This window comes from Capricornis sumatraensis, chromosome 15 (genome assembly GCF_032405125.1).
Source record: "Capricornis sumatraensis isolate serow.1 chromosome 15, serow.2, whole genome shotgun sequence".
In the NCBI taxonomy this organism is placed as follows: Eukaryota; Metazoa; Chordata; class Mammalia; order Artiodactyla; family Bovidae; genus Capricornis; species Capricornis sumatraensis.
The window spans coordinates 78843648-78862940 of NC_091083.1; the positions used below are offsets into that span (position 1 = coordinate 78843648).

Below are 19293 nucleotides of genomic sequence, written 5' to 3' on the forward strand. Positions count from 1 at the left end.
TATTCTTCATTCCTGTGGTAGTGAATGGGCATTTAGGTTGCTGCCTGGTAGGTCCTTTATTTATATCTCATCTCTTTGCATCTTCACCATGACCTTGTAAGGGAGATACTGATAATCCCCATTGTTCAAGTGAGAAAACTTTTGACTTAGAGCAGTTTGGTTAACTTGTTCAAGGTACTGAGTAGCGAAGTGGAACTTGAATCCCCAGTCTTTTCAGGATGGATTGTGAGTTCATAACCATGTCGCCTTCGCTTGGCACACTGTGTTCTATTAACACAGTAATGATGGATCCTGCCAAGGATGACCCTGGATACTAACGTGCAGTGACTACCATAGCCTTTCTCTGAGGACGACTTGAATCAGTGCCACATGTTATTGGTTGTAGTTTAGTCCTTTGAACATTGCTGTGTTTGACATTGTACACATTAATAAAAAACCTTACTCCCCGTGTACATGGTATCATATGGTATTCGTCTTACTCCCAGTGTACGTGGTATCGTGTGGTATTCGTCTTGCTCCCCGTGCACGTGGTATCGTGTGGTATTCGTCTTGCTCCCCGTGCACGTGGTATCGTGTGGTATTCGTCTTGCTCCCCGTGCACGTGGTATCGTGTGGTATTCGTCTTGCTCCCCGTGCACGTGGTATCGTGTGGTACTCGTCTTGCTCCCCGTGCACGTGGTATCGTGTGGTATTCGTCTTGCTCCCCGTGCACGTGGTATCGTGTGGTATTCGTCTTGCTCCCTGTGCACGTGGTATCATACGGTATTCGTCTTGCTCCCCGTGCACGTGGTATCATACGGTATTCGTCTTGCTCCCCGTGCACGTGGTATCATACGGTATTCGTCTTGCTCCCGTGCACGTGGTATCATACGGTATTCGTCTTGCTCCCCGTGCACGTGGTATCATACGGTATTCGTCTTGCTCCCCGTGCACGTGGTATCATACGGTATTCGTCTTGCTCCCCGTGCACGTGGTATCGTGTGGTATTCGTCTTGCTCCCCGTGCACGTGGTATCGTGTGGTATTCGTCTTGCTCCCCGTGCACGTGGTATCATACAGTATTCGTCTTGCTCCCCGTGCACGTGGTATCATACGGTATTCGTCTTGCTCCCCGTGCACGTGGTATCATACGGTATTCGTCTTGCTCCCCGTGCACGTGGTATCATACGGTATTCGTCTTGCTCCCCGTGCACGTGGTATCATACGGTATTCGTCTTGCTCCCCGTGCACGTGGTATCATACGGTATTCGTCTTGCTCCCCGTGCACGTGGTATCATACGGTATTCATCTTGCTCCCCGTGCACGTGGTATCATACGGTATTCGTCTTGCTCCCCGTGCACGTGGTATCATACGGTATTCGTCTTGCTCCCCGTGCACGTGGTATCATACGGTATTCGTCTTGCTCCCTGTGCACGTGGTATCATACGGTATTCGTCTTGCTCCCCGTGTATGTGGTATCATACGGTATTCGTCTTACTCCCCGTGTACGTGGTATCATATGGTATTCGTCTTTCTCCTTCTGCCTTAGCTCACTCAGTATGATAATCTCTAGATCCATCCGTGTTGCTGCAAACGACACGTTTTTATGGCTAGTATACCATTGTTGTGTGTGTGTGAACCACATCTTCTTCATCCGTTCATCTGTCGATGGAGACTTAGGTTGTCTCCATGTCTTGGCCACTGTAAACAGTGCTGCTGTGAACATAGCGGATGCATGTGTCTTTGAGAAGCAGACTCAGAGACAGGACAGACTTGTGGTTGTCGAAGGAGAGGAATTGGGTTTAGGCGTTCGGGATTAGCAGATGCAAACTATTATACATAGAATGGATAAACAATAAGTTCCTACTGCATAACACAGGGAAACTATCTTCAATATCCTGTGTTAACCATTATGGAAAATACTATGCCAAAGTATGTATATTGCCATACATATCTCTATCTACATCTGTATATAACTGAATCACTTTGCTGTACAGCAGAAATTGACACAAATTGTAAATCAACACAGAGAGCCCAGGCTGGTGCTCTGTGATGACCTAGAGGGGTGGGATAGGCAGGGGTGGGGAGCGGAGGGAGGCGCAAGAGGGAAGGGGTGTGTATATAATTATAACTGATTCCCACTGATGCATGGCAGAGACCACCACAACATTATAAAGCAATTATGCTGTGATAGAAAAAGTCAACCATACTTCAATTAAAAAAAAAAAAAGAAACCTCATTCCCTAACCAAAGTGGGGGTAGAAATTTAAGAATAAGTACTGACCTAGTGCAAGAGTTATAAAATTTTTCATTAAAAAATGAGAATGACCCCCAGAGATTTGTCCCTTTTCTTTGCTGCCCTCCCCAACAACCCCCCCCCCCCCCATAGCATTTATCAAAATCCTGGGTAATTCAGGAGCTAGCGTATTCTTTCTTGATGGGGACCACAGTGCTGGGCTTGAGTGCTCTGCTGCCTGAGGGACGTTTACATATCCACGACATCTTTTGAGCCTTTCTCCGTTTGCACAAGCGACACGTAACACCACCTTCAGTCTCTCTTAGCTGCAGTCAACGCCACCTTCTCTCCACGCCTCTGGCTTGTAGGACTCCAAATTCAGTCCTGCCTTGCCACCTGTTTCTCTCCGCCTCTACTGGAAGGTCTCCCTGGCTCACTCCAGCTCAGTTAGATGCCATTTAAAAGGCCCGAATATAATTTTTCTAATGGCAAAATACAGGAGGAAGGAGGGGAAAGTTTTAATCAAGTGGGTGTATTCTCCGGAGGGGAGCAAGTACTTCATTTCAATTCCTCATTTCCCTCTGATGAAAAGTTCAGTGAATTTTTATGATGTAGAATTTATAAGATGGCTGAGTTTAGGTAATCAGCTTTAATATTTATACTCTTAGGGAAAGAAATGGGAATCATTGGTAAGCATGCATAATTAATGAATAAATTATATTTCCCTTTGTTTTCTTGCAGGTACAAGGAAATGCTAGAACTACTGGTCTCACCCAGCCTTACTGTAAACAGTGATCGTCCGGGGAAACTGAAGCTTAACCGTGCTGACGCTGATGTCCGGACTCTGAGTGACAGAGAAGGTAGGTCTCCTGCTGTGTGTTTTAGCGGGCCTGGCGGTGGTTCCGTTCACCCCACGGAACATGGTAAGGGACGGACGGCCTTAGACACGCAGCCTCTCCCAAGTACTGTCATTACGACAATTTCTCTTCCCGTCCAATTAGATTATTGACTCTGGACCAAAACTTTGTACGTTGCTAACAATTTTGTCGAGTCATTAAAGGTAAAAGTATGCTGGTTCGTGTTCTGAACTTCCTGAATGGTCTCCAGTTCCAAGAAATGCTGACACCTCCACAGGCGCTAGTCAGTTTCAGGTTCCAGGCCCGGCCCCGGGTGTGTCCTGCAGGCTCTGGGGCTGGACCTCTGAGTCCTCTTCTACCACCGCCCCATCCAAGCAGGCGTCCTGTTTACGGGGGGTTGACGTTGGGACAACAAGTCATCTGCCTTTTGCTTTCAGGTCGGGTTGGAGTCAAGGAAGCAGAGGAGAGTTAAGCTGTTTAAAAAATTATTGGCAAATGATGCAGTCAGACTAGTTTTCACTAGAACAATTCCGCTATTGTTTGCACTGTTTGGGATCTGTCAGCCTTCCTGGTAAAGCTCAGAGTTACTTAGCAAAAGGCATTAAGCTATTATGTTTAACCATTGGGCTTAACCCTTTGTTTGAGCAGCTTTGAAATTTGCTGCTGGTATTCCAAGACCCCTGGCTGTCTCTCCTTCATTGTTTGTGTTTGAGGCCTGTTCGTGGGGACACAGTGCTATGTAATTGTCATGGAAAACCAAAGAGACATGGTTCTAGTTGAATATAACATCAGAAGGAATTTGCTTTTAAGCAACTCCAGGCTTTGGGGAGTGATTACTGCTGTCACCAAGACAGCAGTCAGTAATGTCTTACATGCTGGTCGTGAAGCTGAAACAACCTTGCTGAAAGTACCATCAGGAGGTTCTGGGCTCCTGTGCCAAAGCTGCATAGTAGACCAACACACCCTCGTTCCTCCCAGGCCTGTGGAGCATCTGGATAAGCCATGCTGAGCTGTTTGAGAGTTTGAGATAATTTCCGGAGCCCTGTTCAAAGACCGTCTTCCTTTTCCTTCAGCCTGAAGGCACTAGTCAACTAAAGACTCTTCATTTCAGAGCCAGTAACAACAGAAAAGGGCGTAGACTGCTGAGGGAGGAGGATCCTAGATTGACTCCCAGCCAAGTGACCTTGGGCAAATTGCTCAACCTTCCTGAGCCTCAACTTTCTCACCTATCGAATGGGGAGCTGGGAAACATGACCACTTCGTAAGGTGCTTACTGCAAGGATTAAATGAGGTGATGTTGTGTAAAGTGTTAGTCCTTCAGTTGTGTCTGACTCTTTGCTAGCCTATAGACTTTAGCCCGCCGGCTCCTCTGTCCATGGGATTCTCCAGGCATGGATACTAGAGTGGGTAGCCATTCCCTTCTCAGGGGATCTTGCCAACCCAGAGATTAAACCTCAGTCTCATGTATTACAAGCAGATTCTTTACCATCTGAGCCACCAGATTGGAAGCGTGATAAATAAACTTACATCCATTGAATTAAATAGCCATAACGGGGACTTCCCTGGAAGTCCAGTGGGTTAAGACTCTGCACTTCCAATGCAGAGGACTCGGGTTTGATCCCTGGTCAGGGAACTACCACATCCCACATGCCACACAACATGGCCAAAAAAAACCCCCCGTCACAGTGGACTCAAATCCGTGGTTGCAAACTTGGCAGCTCACAGCCAAGCCTGGCCCTCAGGTACATCTTTGTTTGATTTATACTGTGTTTTAAATAAAGATAACTTGTAAAAATTGAGAGAGTGCACATAAAAATCTAGATTTCTAGTTTCTCTGGAGATGCTGAATGCTCTAGAAGTGCTGGGCCTGTGTCCCCGCCTGGGAACCTGGCTGCCACCACTGGGGACTGAGGGGCAGCTGTGGCGAACATGAGTGACTGCCACCCCCTCTTGCCCTTTGTTTTTGTGAGCATCTATCTTGAGAGTCCCTTGGACTGCAAGGAGATCCAACCAGTCCATTCTGAAGGAGATCAGCCCTGGGATTTCTTTGGAAGGAATGATGCTATAGCTGAAACTCCAGTACTTTGGCCACCTCATACGAAGAGTTGACTCATTGGAAAAGACTCTGATGCTGGGAGGGACTGGGGGCAGGAGGAGAAGGGGACGACCGAGGATGAGATGGCTGGATGGCATCACTGACTCAATGGATGTGAGTCTGAGTGAACTCCAGGAGTTAGTGATGGACAGGGAGGCCTGGCGTGCTGCGATTCACGAGGTCGCAAAGAGTCGGACACGACTGAGCGACTGAACTGAACTGATTCTGCCTCAGGCCCTGTTCAGAGCAATAGAAATCTAGATGAATCCTCCTTCTCCTCCATCACTGTCAAACCAAACCCTTGGCACCTGCTATGTGTCAGGTATTAATGGGTATTAACACTTGAGTGTCTGCAACTCTAAGAAGTGGACACTTGTTTTCAGGTGAGACACAGGTTAAGTGGCTTGATTGAGATGACAGTTTAGTGATTGCCAAATTTGAACCTAAGTAATCAGACTCCAGGGCGTCCCAGGTGGCACAGTGGTAAAGAATATGCCTGCCAGTGCAGGAGACACAGGTTCAACCCCTGGGTCAGGAGGATCCCCTGGAGAAGGAAATGGCCGCGCACAGCAGTATTCTTGCCTGGAAAACCTCATGCCTCGTGGGCTACAGTCCATGAGGTTGCAGAAGGGTTGCACGCAACTTAGAGACTAAATAAAAACTGGTCTGACTCGAAAGTCCGTTTTCCTAATTACTGTTTATCATGTAATTATTACACCTCTATTGGGTTATGGGCTTCCCTGATGGCTCAGACGGTAAAGTGTCTGTCTACAATGTGGGAGACCCGGGTTCGATCCCTGGATCAGGAAGATCCCCTGGAGAAGGAAATGGCAACCCACTCCAGTACTATTGCCTGGAAAATCCCATGGACAGAGGAGCTTGGTAGGCTACAGTCCATGGGGTCGCAAAGAGTTGGACACGACTGAGCGACTTTACTTCACTTCATTGGGTTATGAATCCATTTTAGAGATGTTGAACTTGAGGCTTGGGGAGTTGAGTAACTGGCTTAAAGTCACACAGCTCATGGCAGGGCCAGGAATTAAACCCAGTCCCCTGGCTCCTGAGTCTCTGCTTCTAAACTCAAGATCTTAAGGGTCTTCAGACCCCAGATATGCATCCCTCACCCCCAGTGGTGGTACCCACAAACAGCTCACCTCTCTCCTTTTTTGTGACTTGGAGCTGTCTGCACCCTTTCCAATGCCGGGGGGGTGGGGGTCAGCTGGGGCCAAGAGAAAGACTTTGGGGGTGAGCAAAGGGGCAGAGAGAGGTTTCTTCCAAATTCAGACCAGGCAGGGCTGGCAGGGTCAGGTTACACACACACACACACATGCACACAGACAATGTACGCATGTTTCTTTCTCTTGATTATTGGTGTGGGCAGTGAGCTCTGGGGCTCAGCAGGGGACATTCCACTCTAGCTATGGCCTCAAGTGTCAGACTCAGCTACTCTTCCTGCCTGACCTCTGGTCTCCCTCCTCCTGGGCCCACCCCTTCTGTTACAAAGTGACCACAAGGGTCCAGCCCCGAGGAGGACCCCAGGAGGCATGGGCCGCAAGGCCTACACTCCAGGAGGTCTGGAGGGGAAACTCAAACCCAAGAAACCCCCCAAGGCTCCCATTGTGTCTCCTACTTTAACTCCTACCTTTTTCAATTCCTAGTCTAGTGGCCTAGTCTCTTGGGGGCTCATTTGCCTCTTCTGTTAAGTAGAATAATTAGTCCACCAAGCTCATGGTTGATGTGAGGTTGAAATGACTTAAAACGTGGAGAGGGCTTGGTGTTTTTAAAAAGTGTAGAATCAGATGTAAATTCCTTGCTCTTGGCCAGGGGGCTGTGCTTTGTATCCCTGGCAGCCTCTCAGGCTGGACTCCACCCCATCGCCCCCGCCCTCGGCGCCCAACCCCCGGCCCTCTTTCTTTTGCTCTAACTGACAGGTCTGGTGCTCCCCTCAGGGCCGTCACACCTCCTCTTCCTCTGCTTGGACCGGGTTTCCTCCCATCACAGGACCATCACTTGATCCTTCAGTTCTTAGCAGGGAGGTCTTTCCTTTCAAAAATAACCATTGGTTTCTTCATTCATTTGTTCATTCAAGAAATGCTTCCTCGAGCACGTGCCCAGCATTGTGTAAGTACTAGGAAGAAAATACAAAACCTGTGCCTCCTGGAGCCTAACCCAAGGTGCTGGTAGGGCGGGGGTCTGATGGTAACAGTAGATAAGAAAGATATAGAGCATGGTGGATGGTGCCGCGCATTGTGCTGGGGGGGCAGAAAGCAAGGTGAGATAAGAAATGCGGGGACATGGGATTGCAGTTTTTGTTAGGGGCACTGGAAATAATGTCACTGGGAAGGGAACACTTGAAGAAGGACCTGAAAGAGCAAGTTCCCTGGCCATCTGCTGGTTACGAATCCTCCTTGTAACACAGGGGACTTGGGTTTGATCCTGGTCAAAGAAGTAAGATTCCACATGTCTTGGAGCAACTTAGCCTGTGCACTGCAATGAAAGGTCCCACGTGATGCAATGAAGATCCTGTGTGCCATAACTAAGGCCCAACACAGCCAATAAATAGATTAATTTAAGGATGAAAAAAAAAGACCTGAAGGAGGTGTGCGAGAGCACTTCATGGTGACAGAGAGGAAGAGCCTTAGGAGCAGAGGACATAACATGTGTGAAGATCCTGAGGCAGCAGCTGTCCCAGAGCACTTGAGGAGCAATACGGAGGCTGGTGTGGCTGGAGCCCGGTGAGCAAGGGACCAGGGGCAGGGAGACGAGATCAGAGAGGCACCCAGGATCACACTCTGTGAGCCCTTGGAAGGACTTGGCTTCTACCCTGAGCGAGATGGGAGCTGTGGGAGGGTTGAGAGCAGATGAGAGATGATCTGATCTACTTGACAGGATCCCTCAGGCTGCACGAGAGAAAGGACTGCGGATGCGCACAAGGCGAGTCCAGGGGCTAAAGAAGAAGAGTTTCAGTAACCCAAGTGAGAGGCCGCGGTGGCTTAGATGCGGTGGTGGTGGTGGAGGGGAGAACAGGCCAGGCTCTGGAGCAGGTGCAGGGGGAAGCCAGCAAACATCCGGCCATGCTGCTCTGTTTATCTCGTTTGTATTCCTGCTCCCTGCCCGGCGTGTTGTGTTTGCTCACTTGCTTTTTGTCTGCCCCTCCACCAGAATGTCAGTTCTCTGAAGGCAGATCTTACCTGCTTTAGTTGCCTACATATCTGCTGAGAACCAGGTATGATGCGTAATCAGTGCTCTAAAAATACTTGTCAATAGAAAACAAACTTACAGTTACCAAAAGGGGGTGGGGCAGGGATAAATTAGGAGTTTGGGATTAATACATACTACTAGATATAAAACAGATAAATAGCAAGCACCTACTGTATAGCACAGAGAACTATACTCAATATCTTGGGTTTTTTAGTTAATTAATTAATTTCAATGCGCCATGTCTTAGTTGCAGCACGTAGGATCTAGTTCCCTGACCAGGGATCAAACCTCGAACCCCTGCATTGGGAATGTGGAGTCTTAGCCACTGGACCATCAGGAAAGTCCCCGGTAGGCTTTTTTTTTTTTTTTTGGCTGTGCTGCATGGCCTACGGGATCTTAGTTCCCTGACTAGGGATCAAACCCACATATGCTGCAGTGAAAGAGCAGTCTTAACCCCTGGACCCCCAGGCAAGTGCCTATAGTCAATACCTTGCAATAACCTATAACGAAAGAAAATCTGAATCCCTTTGCTGTACACTTGAAACACTGCAAATCAGCTATACTTCGGCTCTTTAAAATGATACTCACCATGTTTAAAAAGAAGAAATAGTTGTAAAAGGAATCAAGGCAGGAGACACAGCATTCTGCAAGGCTATAGGATGCGGCGGTTAAATGAGCTCCACCCTCCATGATCTCACAGCCTTAGCACAAGCTGTGTCGCCTGTCTGCAGCGCCCTTCCTTGCTGCTGCTGCTTTTTTTTTTTTTAAGACAATTCAGTTTCTGATCACCAGGTAACACAGTCCTTATAAAAACTTGAATGTTAGGCCAAATTCCGCTTTGCTACATTTACCCGATCTTAGTGCTTTCCTCTCCTCCCCAGAAGTAACTCCTGTTATCAGTGTTTTGTGTTCCTGTTATTGAAGATTTCTATGTTTAACGGGTGCATAAATGTATATTTCTGTAATTTAAGGAGATACGCTTATGTTCTCAAATTCTCCGGTGCACCTAAATCACCTGGGAAATTCTGTTGGCACACTGGTTGCAGGGCCCCATTCCCACATTTCCGCTTCTGTCATGGTTTGGGGCTGGGGCCCAGGAATTTGCATTTCTAGCAATTCCCAGACAATGCTGATGTTACCAGTCCAAGGACATGCTTTGGGAACTAGGCTCCAGGACTGATTCTAAACCTGGGTGCACGTTGGACTCTCCTGGGAAATTTTTTGGTAAAAATTTAATGCAAATGTCTAGATCTTACCCCCAAGGAGTCTGATTTAGTTGTTCAGAAATGTGACCCAGGCAGTGAGTTGTTGTGTTTTTCGTTTTTTGGTTTTTTTTTTTTTTTGGCTGCCCCACGAGGCATGTGGGTTCTAAGTTCTCCTGACCAAGGATCGAACCCCACCTGCTGCATTAGAAGCACAGTGTCTTAATCACTGGACCATCAGCGAAGTCCTGAGATGTTTTTAAAGCTCTCCAAGTGCACCCAGTTTTATGCACCCAAGGTTAATAATCCCTGCTCTAGATGGTGAATTACTTCAGGACAAAGACAGTTTTTTATTCCTACATATGTATTTAAATTTCTGTTCCTAATTAGCACACAGCTCAGTGCCTGACTTATGGTAGATCCTTAAAAATTATTTATGGTTGGGTGGGTGAGTGAGTGAATGGAGGTGAAGTGGATGCTTGGTTAGGTGGATGGATGGGTGGTGGATGAATAGAGTAGCCTGTGGGCTTCCCAGGTGATGCTAGCAGTAAAGAACCTGCCTGTCAAGTCAGGAGACATAAGAGATGCAAGTTTGACCCCTGGGTGGGGAAGATTCACTGGAGGAGGGCATGGCAGCCCACTCTACTGTTCTTGCGGAGAATCCCAAGGACAGAGGAGCCTGGCAGCCTTCAGTCCATGGGGTCACACAGAGTCAGACAGGACTGAAGCGACTTAGCACAAGGAGCCACAGATAACTTCAGGTTGATATTGGTTTTGAATCCTCAGTAATGTTTCTTTGACTTCCTCTTACCTCATTTTCCATATGTATAAAGCAGAGAATAACATGTTCTGGGGAATAAAAGAGATAAGGCCCATGCAGTCCCTTAGTAGCGTGCCTGGCTTGTAGGAACCACTTGAGAAATAGAAGCTATCATTTGTTACCATTTAAGGCAAAATTGGATTTGAATTATATCCCGTCTTCTGGAAGGAGGAGAGAAAAAGTTATGGAACTAAGGAAGCAAAGCTGAATCAAGAAAAAAGAAAAAAATTTTTTTCTTTTAAAATGCAGACACATTTTGCAAAAGCTGAGACTATAATCTCATTAAGTGTTTCCTTGGAGAGGTGAAGTCACCGCCCTGTGAAACGAGCGGGCTGTCATCTGCACTCAGACCGCCCTGCGCCTCCTCTGCCCCTGGGCGGGATGTGGTTTCATTTCCAGTTTCAGTCACCGGTTCTAGCCAGGGGCTGGCAGGTTTTCCTTCATTTCCCCCAAGCCAGGTTGAGCTGCCCAGAGCTTTGCCTGGGTCTGGCCTGGGGAGGCACAGATCAACTTGACCTTTACCATTTTGAAGCTTTTTTCAGCAGGCTTCCTGGGGGGCCTCCGCCCCCAGAACGACCTCTACCTGTGCGGTGCACACGCTGGCCTCCTCATACAGTGCCCCCTCCTGCAGTCTCTGCCCCTGGTCTCGGTGCCGCTTAAAGCACCCACAGGAGGGAGATGAACTGATGAAATTTACAGGTACGCACCTTCCACAGCGCAGACCTGCCTCAAGACATCTAGCATTAGAAACTATCTCATCTCATGGGAATCAGTTGGAAGTGGACCCTGGGGCCCAATTAGGCAACATAATAGTGGTGGCTGCCTTCAGAATCATTAGTTTCTTAATCCTCCCAGTGAAAGGAGAAGTTAAAAAAAAAAAAATGTGTGAACATTCAAATTGGGCTTACAATGGAAGTGGATTAAGCGAGAGCCCCAGGAGAATAGAAAGCTAATAATAGCTCCTCTGTGTTGATCAGTTACCATTTGGTAGGTACCTGCTTTGCAGCTGCCCTACAGGGATGAGATGGTGCCCCATTTTGTGGATGTGGAAACTGAGGTTTAGGGAAAGGAAGTGATGGACCCAGGGCCATACAGTTATAGTGCAGCAGAGTCAGGATTTGAATTTGACCGTTTAGCCCATGTACTTTCTTTGGAAGGAACAATAAGACAACAAATTATGAGACTTGAGTTGTAAATCTGGTCCGCAGGAGGTGCATGGTAAGCATTGTTGAATGAATGAACCCACTGTGTCTGTCCGTGGGTAAGTTACATCACACAGTCACACACCACATGTGCACTCACACACAGACTCCAGCTCTAGTTTCCTCATATTCCATTAGATCATTTATATTCCCTTCTTGGCCCCCGTATGCATTTGCGTTTGTGACTTCTGGAATGAAGATTTATTTTTATGAAGCCAGAATTGGGACTTCTTAGTAATTTGCAATTCCTTATGAGCCTGTGGTCTAAACTCTCTCTACTCGAAGTGGGGTTTCCGGGCCTGCCGTGTCAGCGTCACCTGGGAGCTTCCTTGACCTACAGGCTTGCAGTCTGCGTTTTAATAAGATCCCTGGGCAAATCCTGTGCACAGTCACGTTCCAGGTGCTCTTCTCTGTATCCATGCCTTCTTCTGCACCTTGGTACAATCATAATGAAGTTCTTTACCTGTGTATTTGTTTACCATCAGTCTCCGCTGCTAAGTGGGCTTCCCTGGTGGAAGAGGGAATACTTCCCTCTGTAAAGGGAATACTGTAAAGTATCCACCTGCAATGCAGGAGAGCCAAGTTCAATCCCTGGGTTGGGAAGATCCCCTGGAGAAAGGAATGGCTACACACTCCAGTATCCTTGCTTGGAGAATCCTGTGGACAGAGGAGCCTGGTTGGCTGCAGTCCATGGGGTCACAAAGAGTTGGACATGACTGAGGGACAGACGCTTCCACTTTCACTCCCCTGCTAAACTGGAGCGTCCATGAGTACAGGAACCCTGACTGGTTTTGCTGATTCTTGTAACCCATTACCTACCACATGACTGGCATGTGGAAGGTGGTGAATGAATGAATGAGATCCCCCTAAGGCTCTGGCTATCTGTTTAGCTAATCCTTCTCCCTTCACCCATAGGAAACTGGGGAGGAAGAAGGGACTTAGAGCTTTCAATTCACAAATGAAGGAGGCTCTCTGCCCCTCCCCTGAGAGCCAGCTGCCCCGGTTTCTGTGTTAACCACATCCCTCGGAGACACGTCATGAAGCTTGGCGTAAATAGATTTGGCTATGGTGAGTTGGGTCACCAGGGCTGTTTTCACCACTGGCAGCGTGGATTTAGCGCTAGTGCTAAGTCGCGTCCCACTCTCTGCAACGCTATGGACCATAACCTGCCAGGCTCCTCTGTCCATGGGATTCTCCAGGCAAGAATACTGGAGTGGGTTGCCATTTCCTCCTCTATGGGATCTTCTCAACCCAGGGATCGGACCCGCATCTCAGGTGTCTCCTGCATTGGCAGGCAGCTTCTTTACCACTAGTGCCACCTGGGAAGCCCCAACGTGGATATAAGTCACCATCAATGTGGATATAAGTTGCCATCAGTGATTCTGCCATTGACCCCAGTCTTGTCCATCATGGCATGTTCCGTGGCATGGCCAAGTCTGAGAACAGAACACTGTGGTCAGTGGGAAGGGTATCGCCACCTTCCAGGCTCTGGATCCCACCAGCATCAAAGGGCTGATGCTGCGACAGCCTGTGGGGTCTTCACCACCCTTGGGGCTCACTTGAGAACAAGAGTTAACATGTCCTCTGCGCCTGTGCTAAGGGTCCCATGTTTGTGATGGGGCAACCAGGAGCAGTATGACCACTCCCCCTTGATTGTCAGCATGCCCTCTTGGCCTGGGACGCTGGCCTCATGGAGAGACTCGTGACCGAAGTCCACACTCTCTATCCCTCTGGCAAGCTGGGGTGCGATGGGCGCGCTGCTGTCCGGGGGGTCATGCCTGCACCCAGGGGCATTGCCAAGTCTGTGGGCCAGACCATTCCTGAGCTGCATGGAATGTAAGCCTGGCTCTGACTTGCCATTTGGAGAAAGCTGTCACATACAACAGCAGCCAGAGAGTGGTGACTCTGGGGGTCCCTGAAAGGTGTCCAGGGCTGCCCCGAGAACCAGGCTATTCCTGTGGCGTGAACAATAATTCCTCTTCACCTTTCTTGCTGGGGCTGGCATTGCCCCGCACCACTCCATCAGGCCCTTTCCTGATACGCAGAGGATGTATGGGTCCAACTGCAGCTGGGCCTCCTGGTCCACAGGACTAATATCCCTGGACCCCAGCAGAGGAAGAGAGAGGCTCTCTGCTTTCGGGGAGTCCTTACTCCACCTCCGCACCCAAAGAGTTGAGCGTGGCCGTCCTTGACACAATCCCACTCCAGGGCCCGCAGGAAGGGAAGGAACTTGAGGACCCAGTGTCATCACGTCCCATCAGGATTCTCCAGGAGGTCCATGCCATCCTTACCAGGGAAAAAAAAGGAAGAAGAAAGGGAAAGAGATTATTTTCTATAGAATACATTCATTTTCCAGGTTCTCAATTCTCCCAGGCATGTTGGATTCAAAAAAGTTAAATGTGATACCAGTTTAAAAAAAAAAAAAGGAGAAAGCCTGTGTTTTTCAAAAAGCACATCATCTGCAGAAGGAAAATCTTGTAGCACTGACTGGAGGCCTGTTTCTGGCTTGTGCAGTCTTCCTGGGGATTGTTGGGGCGGAAGAGGTAGAGGATAGGAGGTTTGCACGGCCGGAGAGGGAGACGGGCCCACGTGGGGAGGGCAGAGCACGCAGCGGTTCAGAGGAACGGAGGAGGCGATTGGCGCCGTGTGAACCCGCAAACCAGTGCGCAGAGGTTGCAGGCAGGGGAAGATGCTTTCTTCACGTTACTAGAGTGCCAAGTTCATCTGAGCCCACGGGACTGTTTCCATAGATTGCGATTTGTATGAATATTTACATGTTTATTAAAACATACTACAAAATGTTTAATTCAGTATCTTATGTAGTGTTATTACTAAATGTAAATCACACGCTTCGTACCAGTAACGAAACGGAGGCTGTTTCAGAAGGAGACAGTCCTGGGGGAAGCTGAGGAATGGGAATATGGGAGGCTCCACCTGGGGCAAAAACCCAGAGCAGGGCGTTAGCAGTGAGGGAGCGGAGCCAGGGCCTTTCCTTGGCATTGGACCCCTTTAGCCCGACTTTTTATAAAGACAGCACATAGGAAGATACAGTCATCCAGGACGGACACACACATCACATGCTCACATTTATAGCTAGAATAAAAGTTTTCCATGGTTCCTTCTCGTGTGCTGTGTGGCCAATATATGCTGATGCTGTCCGTCCTATTTTATTTTTAAATTCTAGCTATAGCTCTCTAAGTGGACTTCAGGACTTGCCTCCTCACCCTAGTAGCTTGGGACTCAAACAGAATTTGACTCAACCAAGGAGATGATTAAGGAAGTGGACTTGGCACTCCCCTGGTGGTCTAGCGGTTAAGACTCCACACTTCCAGTGCAGGGGCACGAGTTCCATCCTGATCAGGGAACTAAGATCCCACATGCCACAAGGCATAGCCCACCCCCCCCCCCCACCAAAAAAAGGAAATAGACTTGGGACTAAACACCCTTAGGTTCGAGTCCCAGTTTCCACGTCCGCAGGCTTGAACAAGGCACCTCATTAGCCTTTGGAGCCTTGGTTTCGTCATGACTACAGTGAGGGTGTCCTTGTAGCACTGCCTTGGGAGTGAAGTGAGTTCAGGCAGTTAATACAGAGCCTGGCACGTGTGAGCTTGTTGGTGGGGGCTGGTTGTTGTTAATGATGATGACTGCCTTCATGGGCTGCTGTGCCCTGCTTGGGAAGCCAAACTCCAGAGCCAGACCACCTGAGCTCAGACCACGGATCTGCCCCTTAGGACCCATGCGTTCTTGAGTGAGTCATGTCAACTGCACCTCCCTTCATCTGTAACACAGTGACGGGAACAGAACCTTCCTCAAGGTGAGGGGGGAGGATTATGAGGATTAAAATAATGAATCCAGATAACAGATTTAGAAGAGAATTTGGCTCGTAGCAGGCACAGGGTAAATGATGGATAGAATCATCATCGTTACCATCATCATAATCTCATTTCATCCTCACGCCCCCTTGTGAGATAAATGTTTTCCCCCATTTCACAGGAGGGTGCCCTGAGCCCTGGAGACTATAGGCGATCTGCCCAAAGTCTCAGTGCTGACTCAGAGGTACAGTTGGGATTGCAGGTTGGTTTACAGAGCGGCTCAGAGCTCTGGAGGGCGTGGAGTATTTCTCGGGAGGCACAGGGACACCCCTGCCCCTGCCCTGCAGACCAGAGAGTGTGAACTGGCAGGTTGGCACAATCAGTCGACATGTCATCTAGAACTTGCCGGGGCTCCACACTGAGGACATTGCGTTGTCTTTGTTTAAGATGACACAGCACAAAATCCTCCCCAGTGAACTGATGGTGTTTAAAATGATCCTCTTGGCAACATCTCTCCCAGCAAAATTGTATCACCTCTTCATCATCTCCTGATCATTGCCTCCCAACCATGGTTGGAGGCTGAGTGCCCAGGGACACAGCCCTTGTACCAGGACTTCAGGCATCTCCCATCTCCCTCCCGACACTCTAGTTGGAGCCTCAGAGACAATCCAAGATGTGTCTCCTGTAAGTGCTGGAGCCAGCCCCACCTGAACCCCACGGACTGAAACTGGGGAAGGAGAGGAGGAATATCAATGTGATGTCCTCAGAAGGAAGGAAAATGGGTATCGGATAGACAAAGCCAACCAGTATCTGCCTTTCTGGGTTTCTGGGGTTGCCTTTAAAGCAAGGAAAAGAGTGGGTCTCCATCCAGGAGTAGAAATGGTGCCAGCTGTCCTCTAGTCATGGGCCTGGCTCAAGCGCATTCTTTCTGTCTCTTTGGCCTCCATTTCTCCATCTGTACAATGGGTGGGGGGATGAATTCCACCCTGATGTTTGAAGATGCTATAGATTGTGTATACATAGTCCTTCAGTTAGTACCTGGAGACAAAGCACACCCAGAGAAGGTTTTTCAAGAAGGAAAGTGCTGCAGTGATGTGGCTTGGATAAGCTTGTGTGCTGGAGAAAGTCCCTGACAGCAACTCCATGAGTTTCTTCCCTCTCAACCTGGCGTCTGAAGTCACAGCTTCTGGGGACCATCTCTCTGACAGCTCAAGTCCTTCAAATGTTTTTTTTCCCCTCCAGGCATCACCACATCGGCTCCGAGTGTGTCCCAGCTCTTTGCAAGGTGAGTACCCTTGCCTTAGCTTCTTCTCACTCTCTCTCCGTTTTCTCCTTGGAGGCAGAAGCTCTGGAGCCAGACTCCCTGGAGAGGAATCCCAGTGATGCTCTTACTGCTTGAGCGACCTTGAACAAATGACCCCTACTTCCCCAGGCCTCAGTCTTCCCATCTGGAAAAAGGGGACAATCCTGATGTCTATTTCACATAAAAGACGCTTAGAATGGGGTCTGGAATAGACTGTTCCGAAAGTGTTGGCTGTTGTTTTTTTCTCCTTTTTTCAATCTTTTCTTCCTTTCCTTCCTGTCCTTTCCTAACAAAGATTTTCTCTGTTCCTGTCTCCCTCTTGCTTCTCTATCTCTCCCTGTTTTTCCTTCCTTCTTTTCCTCTCTCTTATCTCTCTCTCCTCCTTCTTCCCTCCTTCCTGCTCCAATATTCACCCAACACTGCTCGATAACCAAATCTCCTAGGAGCTCTGGAGACTTGCAGGATCAATGAGACACAGCCCCTACCCTCAGAGAGCTTCCAGTCTAGTGGGAAATGGACCAGTAAGTCAGATATCTCAATATGGTGAATGGTACAAATGTTCCACCAGAGCTGCGTCCAGGGGTTGGTGGGAGCCTGGTGACGGACAGGGCTTACCCAGGGCAATTGGGGAGCTGCCTTGGCGGGACGGTCAGCATGGACCTCCTCTGAATACTCACCGCCTCCATAGCTGGATATTCTCTCCCCCAGACGACCCTGGAGAAGCTGTTTGTAAGGAACACACTTTCTCAGCCTTCCTTTCCCTCCAGAAGATGTTTTGGGGGTTGTCAGTAGCAACTGAGGTCTATTAAATCTACCTAACTTGTTTTATGGCCTTGGGGTTAGAGAGCTTCCTTGTCCTCTCTCTGGCTTTTCATTTGAGCCCCAGTTTATTCCAAGAAATTCACATCAGTTTTGATGGGAAGCCGGAATTGATCATCTCGGATTTCCACCTTCTATTTCCAGACAGGTGTAAATTGGGAGCATTTTCAAATAAAATTCTCTGCTCAGTGCTAAGTCCCATGCTCTGGATGTGTTTCCAGGCACCTCATAGGGTGGGAGTCTTGACTGATGAAACACCTTCCAATACTGGATCTAGAGTCTCCAGTTCAAGCGACTTTCTTATGCATCTTGGGACAAATTACAAAACAAGCAACTTTCTTATGCATCTTGGAACAAATTCCCTGACCCTTTGGCACAGAAGTTGTCAAAAAAAAGGGGGCCTGAGAACATCTTTTTATAATTCTGTGAATTTTTACATCTGTCTCATACATGCCATTAGGCTTCATATGTAGGAGAAACTCTGGAAATGAGAAGGTTTCACTCTATTAATGTGATCAGAATGGAGTCAGATACCGGTCTGGGAATCTCATTACCATCTACTGATAAGCTCATGGTCAGAATGATTAGATACAGTTGTCAAGTCGCACAGAACTTTAGTGTCTGGGTTTTTGACCTAAAGGGCCTGGGTGTCCTAGTGGAGTGGTTAAGGATGTGGCCTCTGGAACCCAGGGTTCCAATTGTGGATCAGCTGTATGCATTCTCTCTGCCTCAGTTTTCTTATCTGTAAAATGGGGTTTGGAATAGTAACTGCCTCCAAGGGTTGTCACAGTTGCTATGATATTTAAATGAGCCAGTCCACATAGAGTAATCAGGACAGTGCCTGGCGTCTCATAGATCCAAGAATTGTCAGTGTTTTTTAATCACAGGAAGGACTGTTGAGGACAATGTGAGAGTCAGAAGAAATTCTCAAACCCAGCTGAATACAGCACCCAGGAGAGCAGACCCAGGCTTTCCAAAGCATCTGCTTTGCAAGAGAAGGGGGAAATAAGGAGTGTGTACGTGCATGTGTGAATCTCTCCTGGTTTTAAAATATTGGCGACTCCAAATTAAGAAAAAGACTGCACTGGCCAAAGAAATTGCATCTGTAGACTCATCGTCTTGTCCCCATCCGGTTAGAATGAGCTAACCTTGACTTTATTTATTGCTGCCTGCAAGACTTAGTCAGTCCCAGGCCCGTCCCTGAGCAGCAGCAAAGCTCCATGGTTACAAGTGTGGGCTCAGGAGTCAGACTTCCCGGTTCAGATTCTGGATTTCCCGCTGTCTAGCCGTGACTTCTGGTCTCTGAGCTCAGTTTTCTCTTCTCTAAAATGGAAGTTAGCAGAGCCTCTACCCCAGGGAGTTGGTATCAGTATGTGATATGACGTAGACCACGCCAGGCCTGTGAGACACAATGCCTAGCCTGTGGTCAGAGCTCAGTGGTCACTAGCAGTCATTGTGTTACGGACGTCGTAGGTCAGCAGCCCTTTATTTACTTTTTTAGGATTTTTTACTAGTATTATTTATTTTTGGTTGTGCTGGGTCTTCCTCGCCGCTCACGGCCTTTCTCTGGTTGTGGCAAGTGGGGGTGCTAATCTCTAGTTGCGGTGTGCGGCCTTCTCTCGCAGGAAACATGGGCTCAGTAGTTGTGGCACGCGGGCTTTGTTGCCCCGTGGCATGTGGGATCGTCCCAGACCAGAGATCAAACCCATGTCTCCCACATTTGCAGGCAGATTCTTAACCACCAGGCTGCCAGGGAAGTCCCTCAGT

At 48.4% G+C, this 19293-nt stretch overlaps 1 protein-coding gene across 2 annotated transcripts in view; it reads left to right on the top strand.

Annotated features, from left to right (window-relative positions):
* The first annotated feature begins 2966 nt into the window (after window positions 1–2966).
* EYA2 (EYA transcriptional coactivator and phosphatase 2) overlaps window positions 2967–19293 on the top strand; it is a 170414-nt gene continuing 154087 nt past the window's right edge. For both annotated transcript variants that reach the window (XM_068987109.1, XM_068987111.1), the window contains exons 1-2: window positions 2967–3075; window positions 16647–16689. In XM_068987109.1, coding sequence (XP_068843210.1) covers window positions 2967–3075; window positions 16647–16689 — 152 coding nt within the window. The remainder of the gene's footprint in view (window positions 3076–16646; window positions 16690–19293) is intronic.